The following is a 16295-nucleotide window of genomic DNA, read 5'->3' as shown; positions in this document are numbered from 1 at the left end:
GCCACTCACATCCTTAGCTACTAGATAGGCTGCCACTCGCCTCAGCTAACCTCCTTAGCTACTGGATAGGCTGCCAGTCACCTCAGCTAACCTCCTTAGCTACTGGATAGGCTGCCAGTAACCTCTGCTAACCTCCTTAGCTACTGGATAGGCTGCCAGTAACCTCAGCTAACCTCCTTAGCTACTGGATAGGCTGCCACTCGCCTCCTTAGCTACTGGATAGGTTACCAGTCGCCTCAGCTAACCTCCTTAGCTACTAGATAGGGTGCCAGTCGCCTTAGCTAACCTCTTTAGCTACTGGATAGGCTGCCAGTCACCTCAGCTAACCTCCTTAGCTACTGGATAGGCTGCCACTAACCTCCTTAGCTACTGGATAGGCTGCCACTCGCCTCCTTAGCTACTGGATAGGCTACCAGTCGCCTCCTTAGCTACTGGATAGGCTGCCACTCACCGCCTTAGCTACTGGATAGGCTACCACTCACCTCAGCTAACCTCCTTAGCTACTGGATAGGCTGCCACTCGCCTCCTTAGCTACTGGATAGGCTGCCAGTCGCCTCAGCTAACCTCCTTAGCTACTGGATAGGCTGCCAGTCGCCTCAGCTAACCTCCTTAGCTACTGGATAGGCTGCCAGTCGCCTCCTTAGCTACTGGATAGGCTGCCACTCACCGCCTTAGCTACTGGATAGGCTGCCAGTCGCCTCAGCTAACCTCCTTAGCTACGGGATAGGCTGCCAGTCACTTCAGCTAACCTCCTTAGCTACTGGATAGGCTGCCACTCGCCTCAGTGCCACATACCACAGTAATGGACACTCACCAAGGAGTCACACCACAGGAGAGGGCAAACTACACGGGTCTGAATGACACAGCAGAGGGATATGTATGTGTGTGTGTGTGTGTGTGTGTGTGTGTGTGTGTGTGTGTGTGTGTGTGTGTGTGTGTGTGTGTGTGTGTGTGTTTGTTCTGAGGTATGCCATACTGATCATAAGGAGGCAGATAGAGAAGGAAAAGAACACTGTGGAGTGGAGTGATGCACTCTCTCTGTGTGTGTGTGTGTGTGTGTGTGTGTGTTTGTATGTGTGTGTGTGTGTGTTGGTGTGTGTGTGTGTGTGTGTGAGAGAGAGAGGGAGAAACTGGAAGACCCTCACGAGAGGAAGATTTAGTATGGATTGAATGTGTGTTTAAGCAAAGACGAGGAAAGGACTTCTCTGATTTTGAGTGTGTTTGTGTGTATGTGTGTCCGGACACGTGACACAGCTTGCGTGTGTTTCTGTGTGGACAGCTGGAAGCACCTGCAGCAAATGTCCGTTTCGACCAAATGTTATTCAAAGTAACCACCACACACACACACACACACACACACACACACCACGTCCGTGATCCTGCCAGAACCAGACATCTTCACTGACCTCGCCTTACACCGTGACTCATCAAATAAGCCTGATGGTACTACCTCTCTCTCCCTCCCTCCCTCACTCTATTCTTCACCACTTATCCTCTCATTTCCTCTCTTATGCTCTCTATCACGTTTCCCTGGAGACAGCATGTGCTCTATGACGTCAACACCCCCCCCCCTTCAAAAAAACTAAAAAACAAACCCTTGACCCTCGCCCCCTCTCCCCATCACACACTTGACACAGCTGAAGGCATTCATCAAGACACGTCAAAGACACTACCAACAAAACACACACCAAGATGGGCCCCAGATGCTTCTAAGAACACACAGGCAGTTACTTTACATGAGAGCAGTGCTTTGACAGTGTGTGTGTGTGTGTGTGTGTCTCTGTGTGAGTGTGTGTGTGTGTGTGTGTGTGTGTGTCTCTGTGTGAGTGTGTGTCTCTCTGTGTGAGTGTGTGTCTCTGTGTGAGTGTGTGTCTCTGTGTGAGTGTGTCTGTGTGTGAGTGTGTCTGTGTGTGAGTGTGTGTGTGTGTGAGTGTGTGTGTGTGTGTGTCTCTGTGTGAGTGTGTGTGTGTGTGTCTCTGTGTGAGTGTGTGTCTCTGTGTGAGTGTGTGTGTGTGAGTGTGTCTGTGTGTGAGTGTGTCTGTGTGTGTCTCTGTGTGAGTGTGTGTCTCTCTGTGTGAGTGTGTGTCTCTCTGTGTGAGTGTGTGTCTCTGTGTGAGTGTGTGTGTGTGTGTCTCTGTGTGTGAGTGTATGTGTCTCTGTGTATGAGTGTGTGTGTGAATGTCTGTGTGTGTGTGTGTGTGTGTGTGTGTCTGCCAGAGAGTGTTCCCCTCGCAGTGACGTCACAAAGCCAATCTCTTCATATCAGTCCCATCAAAGCTGGCCTGGCATCACAGGTCATTAGCCCTCAGAGATGACGCGCAGACACACACACACACACACACACACACACACACACACACATACACACACACACAGCAGTATGACGTTGGCACAGCCCTTGAGATAGCAGGATGATGCCCCTGACTGACTGGACAGTCTCAACCATAGAGACCGGAGATTGAACTCAACACTCACACACACACACACACACATCGTCATCACCGAATCAGTCTATGGAGCAACACACACCAACACACCCACAGACAACTTCACAAAACCAGTAAATGGAGCAACAAGTTTGTATCATTTATAACTGTATTAGGAGTGGTTATATTTTTATAAGTTGACCAATACTACAGGGACTCTACGAGAATCAGCCACAGTGAAGCCAGCCACATCAAAACACACTAGACATAACTGTAGCTGCCAAATGTGAGGACCCGCCTGATGTGAGTCCGCATGCGCAAACTTGCGACACTGTTGTAGTACAACGAACCAGGTAATGCTGGTGGTCTAGGCTACAGCATGAAGTGGAATGACAAGCGCATTTGTTTACGTTTGAAATCCACCAAGGTTTATGATGTTAAGCTTCATGTTTATTGAATTATTAGTTAAGCAGTGCATTCATTAGCCTACTAGTAACAGTAATACAACATAGCCCCATATGTTGACACTGAGCCTTATGCTGTAAACCGTTGACAAAATTATAAAACACTACGTTAAATAAACCTACATTATGCGTTAAGAGAAGCCAGATACGTTGATATTAAACCATGTATGAGCATGCACGTCTTGGATAGTTTGCTCCTGAGCCTTCTGCCGTAAACCGTTTGTGTTTGCGCATGCGGACTCACATCAGGCAGCGGCGGACTCACATCAGGCAGGGTCCTCACATTTGGCAGCGACAATAACAACTGGATCACAGTGAAGCTGGCCACATCAAAACACACTAGACATAACAACTGGATCACAGTGAAGCTGGCCACATCAAAACACACTAGACATAACAACTGGATCACAGTGAAGCTGGCCACATCAAAACACACTAGACATAACAACTGGATCACAGTGAAGCTGGCCACATCAAAACACACACACACGCACAAACAGAGACATACACACACACACAGACTAAAACACACACACACACACACACACACGTTCCCTCTGCTACTTTCCATATGGCATAAATATGGAAGGTGATTATTGTATGTCTTCACTTCTCTCTCCCCTTCACCTTCCTTCCCTTTCCTGTATAATGAAACCTCAGAGGACTTGTGCTCTCATATCCCTCTTCTCTCTCTCTGTCTCTTTCTCTTTTTCGCTCTCTCTCATTTCCCTCTTCTCTCTCTCTGTCTCTTTCTCTTATTTCCCTCTTCTCTCTCTCTGTCTCTTTCACTTTTTCGCTCTCTCTCTCAATTCCCTCTTCTCTCTCTCTCTATGTGTTTCTTTCTCTTTTTCGCTCCCTCTCTTCCCTCTTCTCTCTCTCTCTCTTTTTCACTCTCTATCTCATTTCTCTCTCTCGGTCAGCTCAGCACAACCACTGCTGGGACAAGGAGGGGCTCAAACTCTAGGCTGTTGAACTTCAAATGCATGCAAGCACACACACACACACACACACACACAAATGTGCTCACACACACACACACACACACACACACACACACACACATATATACGTACAAGGAATGCCGAGTATTGGTGTGTGTGTGTGTGTGTGTGTGTGTACATTCAGTAACACACACACACTAACACACACACAGGGAAATGGAATCTCAAATACTGCTGAATGTTTAACTGGCCCACACCACATCAGGGTAAATACCTCACACACACACACACACACACACACACACACACACACACACACACACACACACACACACACACACACACACACACACACACCTCCATGTGTGTCTCTGTGGGCTGGGTGACCTTTAACCCCTCAAAATTTGCCTTCACAATACAAGAGCGTTCTGTCGGCCTTCAACAGGTCAAACAGTAACTTCTCTCCTGCTTTGCTAAGCAGCAGGTGTATTTGTAAATGTGTGCACATGACTGTATGTGCACACACAGTGCGTTACAAATAAAATGCATTATTATTATTATTATTATTATTATAAGTGTATGTGTGTATGTGTGTGTATGTGTATGTGTGTATGTGTGTATGTGTGTGTGTGAGATTTCAGAACGTTGTCGCAGTGTCAGGTCCCTCTCTCTATTCATGTCAATGTGACTCCGTCTCTCTCAGCTGAGACATCACTGTGAGTAAGCCAGAGTGGGTGGTGGAGTGTGTGAGCATGTGTATGTGTGTGTGTCTGGCTTTTAAGGGGAACAGACCAGAATGACAGAATGACACACTGTCACACACACACACACACACACACACACACACACACACACACACACACACACTCACACAAAAACACTCAATCAGCAATGAGAGTCTCAGACCTCCTCAACAATACCACTGGAGGGCTTTTCACATAAGGAGCTTTAAGGGGAGAGAGCGAGAGAGAGGGAGGGATAGAGAGAGAGAGAGAGAGAGAGAGAGAGAGAGAGAGAGAGAGAGAGAGAGAGAGAGAGAGAGAGAGAGAGAGAGATGATGCCACATTATATTCTATGTTCCTGTATTTTATTTTCATGTTTCTGTTTCTGTCTCTATGCGTTGGCAACTCCACTTCCTTTAAACGCTCATGCCAGGAAAGCATGAAGTGACCTGTAGCAGTAAGAGAAAGTGAGCAGAGAACTGATGAGACTAAGAAAGAGAGAAAGAATTCTGCCGAGTTTCTTGGCAGGGTGAACATGACGGAACACACCCCTTGATGTATTTATGGAAATGAAGAACTTTAAACTTTCAAAAAACAATCTACTCTGAACTCTCCCTCACACAAACAACAAATTGCACAAGCACAAACTGACACACACACACAAACACACAGACAACACAAGGAGCACAAACACACACACACACACACACACACACACACAATGCCAGGAGCACAAACACACAAACACAAACACACACACACACCCACACAATGCAAGGAGCACACAAACAGACACAGACACAGAAACACACACACACACACACATACTGACCGGCAGCCGAAGGTGGTTTGCAGGAGGGTGGTGATGCCCACGCAGAAGAAGATGGTGCCAATGAGCTGGCTGGTGGCCCACTGGTCGAAACCCACACACATGGCATCAGCCAGCAAGAAGGGCACCGCAATAGTGCCGCTGAAACAGGTCAGGTAGTGCTGCACACACACACACACACACACACAACAGAGAGGAGCTTAGTTGGGCATGGATGCCTGTGTGTTTATGCTTGTGAGTGTGTGTGTGTGTCTGTGTGTTTGTGTGTGTGCACTTGACCAGAATACGATATATAAACAAAATTGTCTTTCTTGCTTATGTGTCCATCTGTGTGTGTGTGTGTGTGTGTGTGTGTCTGTTTTTGCATGAGATTTTGTGCTTGTTCTTAAACTACAGTATGTATGTGAGTGTGTGGGTGCATGTGTGACATGCATGTCTTCATATATGAAATTTAGTCATTTGGGTGTGTGTGTGTGTGTGTGTGTGTGTGTGTGTATGTGTGTCTGTCTGAGTGTACGTACCTGCAAACCCAGGAAGATACACAAGTACCAGGGGGGCGTGTCCTCTATAGTGTAGATCATGTCCATTCTCCGCGCATCAAGGCTCTCCGCACTGTCCACTGTGTCAGACATGGAGCACTGCAAGGGAAGACACACACACACACACACACACACACACACACACACACACACACACACACACACACACACACACACACACACACACACACACACACACACACACACACACACACACACACACACACACACACACAAAGATAAAGACCTCTTTAAATCCAATCTGGAAACCTTTAAAGAACCTTTCCGACACCTCACACAAATCTCTGCATTTCCATACATGTTAGTATGATGACAACCGTTTCCAGGATCTCTGAACTTAATTCACATTGGCTCTCCCTCATGTCATTTTTTTTTAAGTTTTGTTTATCTAACAAGGTGTCCTTTCACAAATCACACTGTAATAGTCATAGTAGAGTTGGGCCCCTCTGCTGATGTGTGTGTGACTGAGTGTGTGTGTGTGTGTGTGTGTGTGTGTGTGTGTGTGTCTGAAGGCAGTGAAGGTCTGAGGCAACAGAGAGAGTGACAGACTCTCTGCCGTCACTCACGTGTTTGCTCTGCTAGACTGAACGTCATCACATCAGGCCGCAACAGTCAACCGTGCTCAAGGCTGAACACCGGGTACCACAGAGGTTACCATGGTAACTGTTTCCGCCCAGCCCCCTGGTGGCTCGATATCATGCCAACAGAGCAGGCATCTCACCACACACAACCACACACACACACGCCACCACTACATTAGTTCAGTAACTTATAAACAAGTGCATCAATGGCATTTAAACGACCCTACTTCACCTACACACATCACAGTAAATGTATGCCCATCCTTACTAACAGTGCTTTACAAACTGGTAGAACCCGTTACAAACTGATAGAACCCATCACAGATGTAACTGTAGAAAAACCTGTTTCAAAGTAGTAGAACCCGTTACATACAATAGTTTAAAAGCCCTACTATAGACTAGTAGAACCCATGACAAACAGTTCTGTAGAAGAAGCCCCATTCGGTCAGGCAGAGTTCATTCACTTCCTGTTTATATCAGCAGTAAAAACAGGGCTTGTGTCCAAGAGCACAACACACACACACTACAACACAAGAGGGGTGAGTTCAACACACACACTACAACACAAGAGGAGTGAGTTCAAGTTCAACACATAACTGACAACACAAGAGGAGTGAGCCCAACACGAACTACAACACAAGAGGAGTGAGTTCAACAAACACTAGCTGACAACACTAGAGGAGTGAGCCCAACACGAACTACAACACACTTCAACACAAGAGGAGTGAGTTCAACACACACACACTACAACACAAGAGGAGTGAGTTCAACAAACACTAGCTGACAACACTAGAGGAGTGAGCCCAACACGAACTACAACACACTTCAACACAAGAGGAGTGAGCCCAACACACACTTCAACACACTTCAACACAAGAGGAGTGAGTTCAACACACACTTCAACACAAGAGGAGTGAGTTCAACACACACTTCAACACAAGAGGAGTGAGCCCAACACACACTTCAACACACTTCAACACAAGAGGAGTGAGTTCAACACACACTTCAACACAAGAGGAGTGAGCCCAACACACACTTCAACACACTTCAACACAAGAGGAGTGAGTTCAACACACACTTCAACACAAGAGGAGTGAGCCCAACACACACTTCAACACAAGAGGAGTGAGTTCAACACACACTTCAACACAAGAGGAGTGAGTTCAACACACACTAGCTGACAACACTAGAGGCCTGAGCCCAACACACACACACTACAACACAAGAGGAGTGAGCCCAACACACACTAGCTGACAACACTAGAGGCCTGAGCCCAACACACACACACTACAACACTAGAGGACTGAGTTCAACACACACACACTACAACACTAGAGGCCTGAGCCCAACACACACTACATCACTAGAGGCCTGAGCCCAACACACACTACATCACTAGAGGCCTGAGCCCAACACACACTAGCTGACAACACTAGAGGACTGAGTTCAAACATCCTCTTTTAACAGTGTTTGTGTCAATGGCTGCTGTGTTCCTGGTGTTTGAGCATGTGGGAGAGGAGGTGTAAGTATATGTGTGTTTACGTGTGTGTGTGTGTATCTCAGTGATGTGTTTTTTGTGCTAAGGTGGCCACTGCTAACACCTCAGGAAGAAAAGGCTAGCGAGACAGTGAATCAGCATCAGAGAAAGAGACCTCTGCCTTTGTGTGTGTGTGTGTGTGTGTGTGTGTGTGTGTGTGTGTGTGTCCTAGTGTGTCCTAGTGTGTAGCTAGCGAGACAGTGAATCAGCACCAGAGAGAGACCTGCCAAACAAACACAATGCAAACTAGGAAACAAAACATTAGGGTTGGGCTCCGACTCCCCCCGGAATGACATGTGATTCTATCATTTTTTTGCAGTGGGATTAGTGTGTGTGTCTGTGTGTGTGTGTGTGTGTGTGTGAGAGTGTGTGAGTGTAAGAGTGTGTGTATGTGTGTGTGAGTGTGTGTGTGTAAGAGTGTGTGTGTGTGAGAGAGTAGGTGTGTGTGAGAGAGTGAGTGTGTGTTTACTGCCAGGCCTCTTTGTCTGCACTAGCTTCATGCTAATCTGAGTACCGCTAACAGGTCCAAACGTGCACTTAAGCGGGTCCTGAGCGGGTTCCGATCACGTGCCCACGGTTCCCCCTCGGCTCGGCTCGCTCTGAGCTCCAGGGGGAGAAAGCCCTGAAGGAGGATTACAGACTCAACCTCTCATGTGACTGATCAGAAACACAGAGGGAAGGGGAGGGAAGGAGAGACAGAGAGAAAAGAAAGGGTAAAAACAAGGCTTCAGAGAGAGAGAGAGAGAGAGAGAGAGAGCGAGAGAGAGAGAGAGAGAGTCAGCAGAAGAAAGTATGTAGGGAGGGAAATAAAGGGTGTGGCAAACAAGAAAGAACAATAAAAAAGGATACATACATTATATAAATATATATATATACACGGGGGTGGGAGAGAGTTCACAGAAGCTGGTGGAATTTCTCAGTGGCTTCTATTGACCTGTAAACCTGCTGCATCTCGTTCTCCACCCTCCCATTACACACACACACACAGACAGACAGACAGACAGAGACAAACAGACAGACAGACAGACAGACAGACAGACAGACAGACAGACAGACACAGACAGACACACAAGGACACACACACAGACAGACACACACACACACAGGGACACACACACAGACAGACACACACACACACAGACAGACACACACACACACACACACAAGGACACACACACAGACAGACACACACACACCTTGTGCTTTGTGTTGGAAACAAAAAGTGCAGAGTCACAATGATACAGAAGTGGGACAGAGAGAGAGGAGGGGGCAGAGACTGAGAGAGAGAGAAGGAGACTGAATGTGCATGTGTGAGACAAAGAGAGAGAGAGAGAGGGAGGAAGAGGGAAACAACAAGTGAAAGAGGAGGAAAGTGGGGAGTGTGCAGGGTGTTGCGTGAGGTCAGGTCTCGTCTGGTGGTTTGAGACACAGAGGAAGAGACAGTTTTTTACTTCATTTAGGAAGAGAAAGACAATTTAACCCAGTTAAACAACGCAGATACACAGGTGTGTGTGTGTGTGTGTGTGTGTGTGTGTGTGAGTGTGAGTGTGAATGTGAGTGTGAGTGTGAGTGTGAGAAAGAGAGAATGAGAGGAAGAGAGAGAGAGACACCATTTGAAAACCAAACCAAAAAATTGTGAAAGAAGGAGCGAAGACAAGAAGGAAAGAAAGAAAGGCAAAGATGAAGAGATGACAAGAGAGGAATGTGATGGTGATTAATCTGCAAAGGGCGTCGGCAGCTTTCTAAACTTTTAAATTCCTTAATCTGCTTTCCTCCAGCTCTCCCCAGATCCAACCTGACTAGTCAACTAAAGCCACATACGCACGCACGCACGCCGCACACACGCGCACACACACACACACACACACCAGTTTATCAGGACGTCTCTATTAACCTGTGTGTGCTCTCGGCCAACTGGAGACTACTGCCCCTGTCCTCCCCTGAGAGAAAGGAGCACTGTCATGGAGACCGCAGTGGAATGTCCCAGTATCTCCTGGTGATGTGATCACTGCCTCACAACATGAAGCTGTGTGGGTCACCTCAGCATGAATAATGGCTCCGTCCTCAGAAAGGGAAGTCTGCAGCCTAGACACTGCGAGGGTGTGTGTGTGTGTAGGGGGCTGTGTGTGTTGTAATGTCTTTGGGCGATGCAATGATTTTTATTTAAATGTTCTCCGGTATACAAAACACCTTGTTGGCGATTGCTTCAGCACAACACAGACTCAATCTGGAATATGCAAGATTTTCATGGATGCAAGCCAAGGCTATCGAACCAGGCTATACCCTCGTCTCAGATCTGGGCTGGATGGCGAACCTGCTTTCTGAGAATGATGATCGATATGAAAAGGGCACTGGGAAATTTCCTAAATGGGTTTAGTCAAGTATGGTGTGACAGCAGCTATGCCCCATCTGACTTAGCACTTCTGGCTGATTTATGATTGGTCAGACAGTGTCTGACTTATGATTCGTCCGACAGTGTCTGATTTATGATTGGTCCAACAGTGTCTGCTTGAGCAGCAGTGTAACAGTCTATTGTGATCTGACAGATGTCAGGTGCACTGGGACCCTGCCTTCCTAATGAGAGAGAGTTAAACCAATTCTGTCTGTACACGTCTTTGCCGCTCATCAATCATACAGCCAGATCAATACCCAACGCAGAATGGCTCCCATCTGGGGTACTGGGTTGGGTATTGATCTGCGTTGGGTATTGATCTGTCTTCATGAGGGGGGGGGGGGGTCCTCACCCAGAGCAGCCGTCATGTGCGCTGGGCACTCAGCTCTGGTCTTTACAGCAGTTCTGGTTCCTCTGGGAGACACTGTGCACCGGTCCCTACTGGGCCCCGTCAGGTACCGGTCCCTACTTGTGCTGTTGGGCCCATCAGGTACCGGTCCTTATGTGGGGCCCATCAGGACCCTGGAGTGGAGTTCTTCTGGATCAGGCTCACACCGGCATAAGGGGCAGCTGTTATGTGGTGTACGGGACACACAGACTGGGCTTTTAGGCGGTTCTGAAGACAGGCTTGGCAGGTTTCTATGGGAACCTGCGTGTCCCAGTTCATTCACAGGCTAGGGGGCTCCTTTAGGAAACTTCTCACCAGGCTTCTGTATTAGGTCTCCAGACTCATCATCATCATCATCATCTAGGGCTCCATTAGTGGACGTTCAGTATCAGGGACAAACTAGTTGGCTTCATATCCTGGCATGCTCCCAAAGGACATACATTATCTCTAATAACAGCTTAGCCAGGTGGCCATAACTTTCCTCAGTAATTGCAGTCTGCATTATTACCTGCCTTTGCTGGGGAAGGGAAGGATTGGCTAACTGGCAGTGTGTGTGTGTTTGTGTGTGTGTGTGTGTGTGTGTGTGTGTGCTGTAATTGCAGAATTTCCTATTCCCTCACTGGGCCTGTTTGTATTCCCCTACCAAGCAACCTGGTAGCTCTGCTTCCAGCACAGGGGAATTTCCCACAGCAGTTAGCTGCTACTAATATGCCGATCTGCACACGCACACACACACACACACACACACACACACACACACACACACACACACACACACACACACACACACACACACACACACACACACACACACACACACACACACACACACACACACACACACACACACACACACACACACACACACACTCACTAGAAGCATGTCCAGTTGCGCAAGAAATTCCACATATGCTTCCGTGCAAACTTCTCACCCCCATTCAGAGTGGGAAGATCACACACAAAACATAATGGCAGATGATGCAATACCCTCCCACATACACACAGTAATGTACAGCATAGTTTAGTGTCTACAGTATAGTGCGGGCACTCCTGATATTTCATCTGGTCAAGAACCCTGTTTCTCTTTACTGTAGATGTCTATGAGCTCAGGGCGCGCGCACACACACACACACGCGCACACACACACACACACACACACACACACACACACACACTTACACACACACACAGCCTCTTACCTTGTCGGTAGCCTGGTTCTCTTTAGTGTAGATTGCCATGAGCTCAGTGTCCTCTGTGTCTTGTTCCCCATTGGTCTGGCTCACCCCGTTCACCACCACCTGTCAATCACAACACACACATCAACATCAGCATCACTACTATCTTCATCATCATTATCATCATCATCATCACCAACACCAACACCACCATAATTTTCATCACCACCTGTCAATCACAACACACACATCAACATCAGCATCTCTACTATCATCATCATCATCATCATCACCACCAACACCACCATAACTGTCATCACCACCTGTCAATCACAACACACACATCAGCATCACTACTATCTTCATCATCATCGTCATCATCACCACAACTGTCATCACCACCTATCAATCACAACACACACATCAACATCAGCATCACTACCATCATGATCATCATCATCATCATCACCACCAACACCAACATAACTTTCATCACTACCTGTCAATCACAACACACACATCAGCATCACTACTATCTCTATCATCATCATCATCATCATCATCACCACAACTGTCATCACCACCTATCAATCACAACACACACATCAACATCAGCATCATTACTATTATTATCATCATCATCATCACCACCACCACCACCACCACCACCACCACAACTGTCATCATCACCACCTGTCAATCACAACACACACATCAACATCAGCATCACTACTATCTTCATCATCATCGTCATCATCATCATCATCATCACCAACACCACCACAACTGTCATCACCACCTGTCAATCACAACACACACATCAGCATCACTACTATCTTCATCATCATCATCACCACAACTGTCATCACCACCTGTCAATCACAACACGCACATCAACATCAGCATCATTACTATTATCATCATCATCATCACCACCACCACCACCACCACCACCACCACCACCACAACTGCCATCACCACCTGTCAATCACAACACACACATCAGCATCACTACTATCTTCATCATCATCATCACCACAACTGTCATCACCACCTGTCAATCACAACACACACATCAACATCAGCATCACTACTATTATTATCATCATCATCACCATCATCATCACCACAACTGTCATCACCACCTGTCAATCACAACACACACATCAACATCAGCATCACTACCATCATGATCATCATCAGCACTACCAAAACAACTATCATCACCACCACCTGTCAATCACAACACGCACAACAACATCAGCATCACTACCATCATGATCACCATCCTCATAACAACAATAATAAATGTTATTGAATGGCAACTATCATGACAGTCAAAGTGACCATTAGATCAATAAAAACATGCAATAGTCACCAATAAAAACACAATAAGATCAAAGAAAATGTACAACACAAAATTATAAAATGTAGCTGATGTTAGAGAGAGTATGCTAGCATAAAAAGTGTTAAGAGCACTTTTAAATTGGGTAATGGAGTCCACCTTTGTGGAGAGATTAATGACTGGTATAGTGCAGGCACTCCTGATATTTCATCTTGTCAAGAACCCTGATTTTCTTTACTGTAGATGTCAATGAGCTCAGGACACACAAACACACATACACACACACACACACACACGCACACGCACACGCACACGCACACGCACACGCACACGCACACGCACACGCACACGCACATCAACATCAGCATCACTACTGTTATTATCATCATCATCAGACCTGCTGATGATGACCATATGGAATGAGAGTGTAGGTCTGAAGGAGGTCTATGGGTTAGGCGGGGGCAAGATTATTAAGCGCTTAAAAATGCCATTAATAAGATTGTAAAGTTAATTCGTTGTAATACAGGGAGCCAGTGTAATTGAATCAGCAGGGCCGTGACATGAACGGTGGAGATCTGAGCGTGTAATAATAATCCGTGCCGCAGGGTTCTGGATGAGTTTGTTGGAGATGCCTGCCAAGATTGCATTGTAGGAGTCAGTGCATGAAGGGACAAGAGCATCGACAAGTAAGTCTGTGCTATGTTAAAGCAGGGCGCAGTGTTGAGATGTGTGTGTGTGTGTGTGTGTGTGTGTGTGTGTGTGTGTGTGTGTGTGTGTGTGTGTGTGTGTGTGTGTGTGTGTGTGTGTGTGTGTGTGTGTGTGAAGTCCGTCCGTGTTGTGTTAAAGCCGGGCGCAGTGTTGAGATGTTTCGTAGGTGGAAAAAAGTCATCAGAGAGACATCGTTAATATTGGAATTTTGACTTCAGGGGTTGATTCCAACTTCCGTGTACAACTGGAGATCACAGAGATCAGATCAGCCTTGAGATGAAGGAGTTTTACAGTAAGGACGCGCTGAAGGAGTCATTTAAGGCTGAGTGGGCGTGGCATTTAGCCAGCTGCTGCTAATAATATCTGGAATCTCAAAGCTGGAATGTTGAATTTAGGAATGATGTTTCATTGTGAGCACTCTCTAGTGACAACATAATCTGTGATGTCACGCCGCTGCACACCCACACACCAACAAACACAGCTGCACACCCACACACACTTGATCTGTGCAACTCAATTAAATAAATGGATTTAAAATGGGTATTTGAGGACAAACTATATAAAAGCCAATATCCCTAATCATGTGAGAGTGTATAAATCACCACTACACTAAACATGTAATATGTGTAGCACAAACATCATTGTATGTGTGACTTGTGCTCTGCGTGTGTGTAAGTGTGTGTGTGTGTGTGTGTGTGTGTGTGTGTGTGTGTGTCTCATCACCGGAACATCCCTTGTCTCATACCAGTCTCCAAACACCCCCCCCCCCCCCCCCCAGTGTCAATTTGTACCAATTGTTTTGTGACGCCACAGATGTTCTTGTGCACTGCGGACATGTTTGCTGATCCAAATGCCATCAGAGCAAATATTGTTATCATTGATGAGAGCAATAAGAATGTATTCATCCTTGCATTAGGCTATTTAACAAAGCTTGTGAGACATCACTGTCTTGGGCAGTCAATATCCTGTCTTCATATTCTGGCAGTTTGGGTCATGTGCATACGATGGTCACTAGGGGTCTCAGGATAATTGGATTCTCAGAAATGAAAACTAAACAGCTGGCAAAGTGCTGCTTCATTTCATCCAGAATTGGAAGTGGGCACATTTGGAGGAGAAGGGGCTGTGTGTGTTTCCCCATAAGATGTGTGAGTGTGTGTGTGTGTGTGTTTTCCCATTAGATGTGTGTGTGTGTGTATGTGTGTGTTTTCCCATAAGATGTGCAAGTGTGTGTGTGTTTTCCCATTAGATGTCTGTGTGTGAGTGAGTGTGTGTGTTTACCCATAAGATGTGTGTGTGACTGTGTGTGTTTTCCCATAAGATGTGTGTGTGAGTGTGAGTGTGTGTTTACCCATAGGATGTGTGTGTGAGTGTGTGTGTTTTCCCATAAGATGTGTGTGTGAGTGTGTGTGTGTGTTTACCCATAAGATGTGTTATGCTGCTGTTGAATTACTGCTGACTGAGGCACAGGTTTGAATCGAGTGGACTCAAATAAAGAAGTAAAATGTGTGCACTGTGTGTGTGTGTGTGTGTGTGTGTGTGTGCCAGCTGTGTGGTGATCTTATAAGATGGGAGAGATGCCAATCACACACACACACACACACACACAAACACACACACAGACAATGGGTGTGAATTTCCAGAGGTCTCCATATTCAATATTACAACAAGGCCCCGCCCCCACACACAGAGAAAAAGAGAGAGCGAGAGAGAGTGAGAGGGAGGAAGAGGTCGAGAGAGTGAAAGGAAGGGAGGAGGAGAGAGAGGTTGGCACAAGCAGACAAGAAGTTACATTTTTCAGATTTTGTTTATCCCACAATCTGGGTCACAGAACACCAGGAAATGTTTTGCTAGTTTATCTTCTGATACACAGTTTAAACAAACACACACACACACATTGTAGTTACTGGAGTAACACACGCACACACACACACAGACATACACAGAAAATGACATTACAATCCTTTAAATACATAAAACTAATTGTATTAATATTGAAGATTTACCAACCTCACCAAGCACACACATTAACAGTACGCACACAATCAAAACATCAATCTGACACAGCACACACAAATTCAAATCATAAAAACATCCATGTGTACATGTAGACTGAGGTCTTGCGTGTGTGTCTCGGCAGTAAAGGGCCTTGCTTTCTTAAAGACAAGCCAGAATCAGTCATGACAGTTGGGAGACACAACATAATAGAAGAATAATCAGCACTTAAGGC

At 46.3% G+C, this 16295-nt stretch overlaps 1 protein-coding gene across 3 annotated transcripts in view; it reads right to left on the bottom strand.

Moving 5' to 3' along the window:
• The window catches only part of slc23a2 (solute carrier family 23 member 2), a gene marked incomplete at both ends in the record, with an annotated part of 33574 nt that overhangs the window by 13551 nt on the left and 3728 nt on the right, over nt 1-16295 (bottom strand). The window contains 3 exons of one of the 3 annotated variants that reach the window (XM_080852104.1): nt 5386-5543; nt 5904-6020; nt 12040-12138. In XM_080852104.1, the coding sequence (XP_080708230.1) occupies nt 5386-5543; nt 5904-6020; nt 12040-12138 (374 nt within the window). The remainder of the gene's footprint in view (nt 1-5385; nt 5544-5903; nt 6021-12039; nt 12139-16295) is intronic. The other 2 variants (XM_080852105.1, XM_080852103.1) reach the window with 2 other exon arrangements.

Source organism: Sprattus sprattus (genome assembly GCF_963457725.1).
Source record: "Sprattus sprattus genome assembly, chromosome: 15".
NCBI classification, from domain to species: Eukaryota; Metazoa; Chordata; class Actinopteri; order Clupeiformes; family Clupeidae; genus Sprattus; species Sprattus sprattus.
Note: the sequence above shows the minus strand (reverse complement) of the source record. Positions and strands in the feature narration are given on the sequence as shown.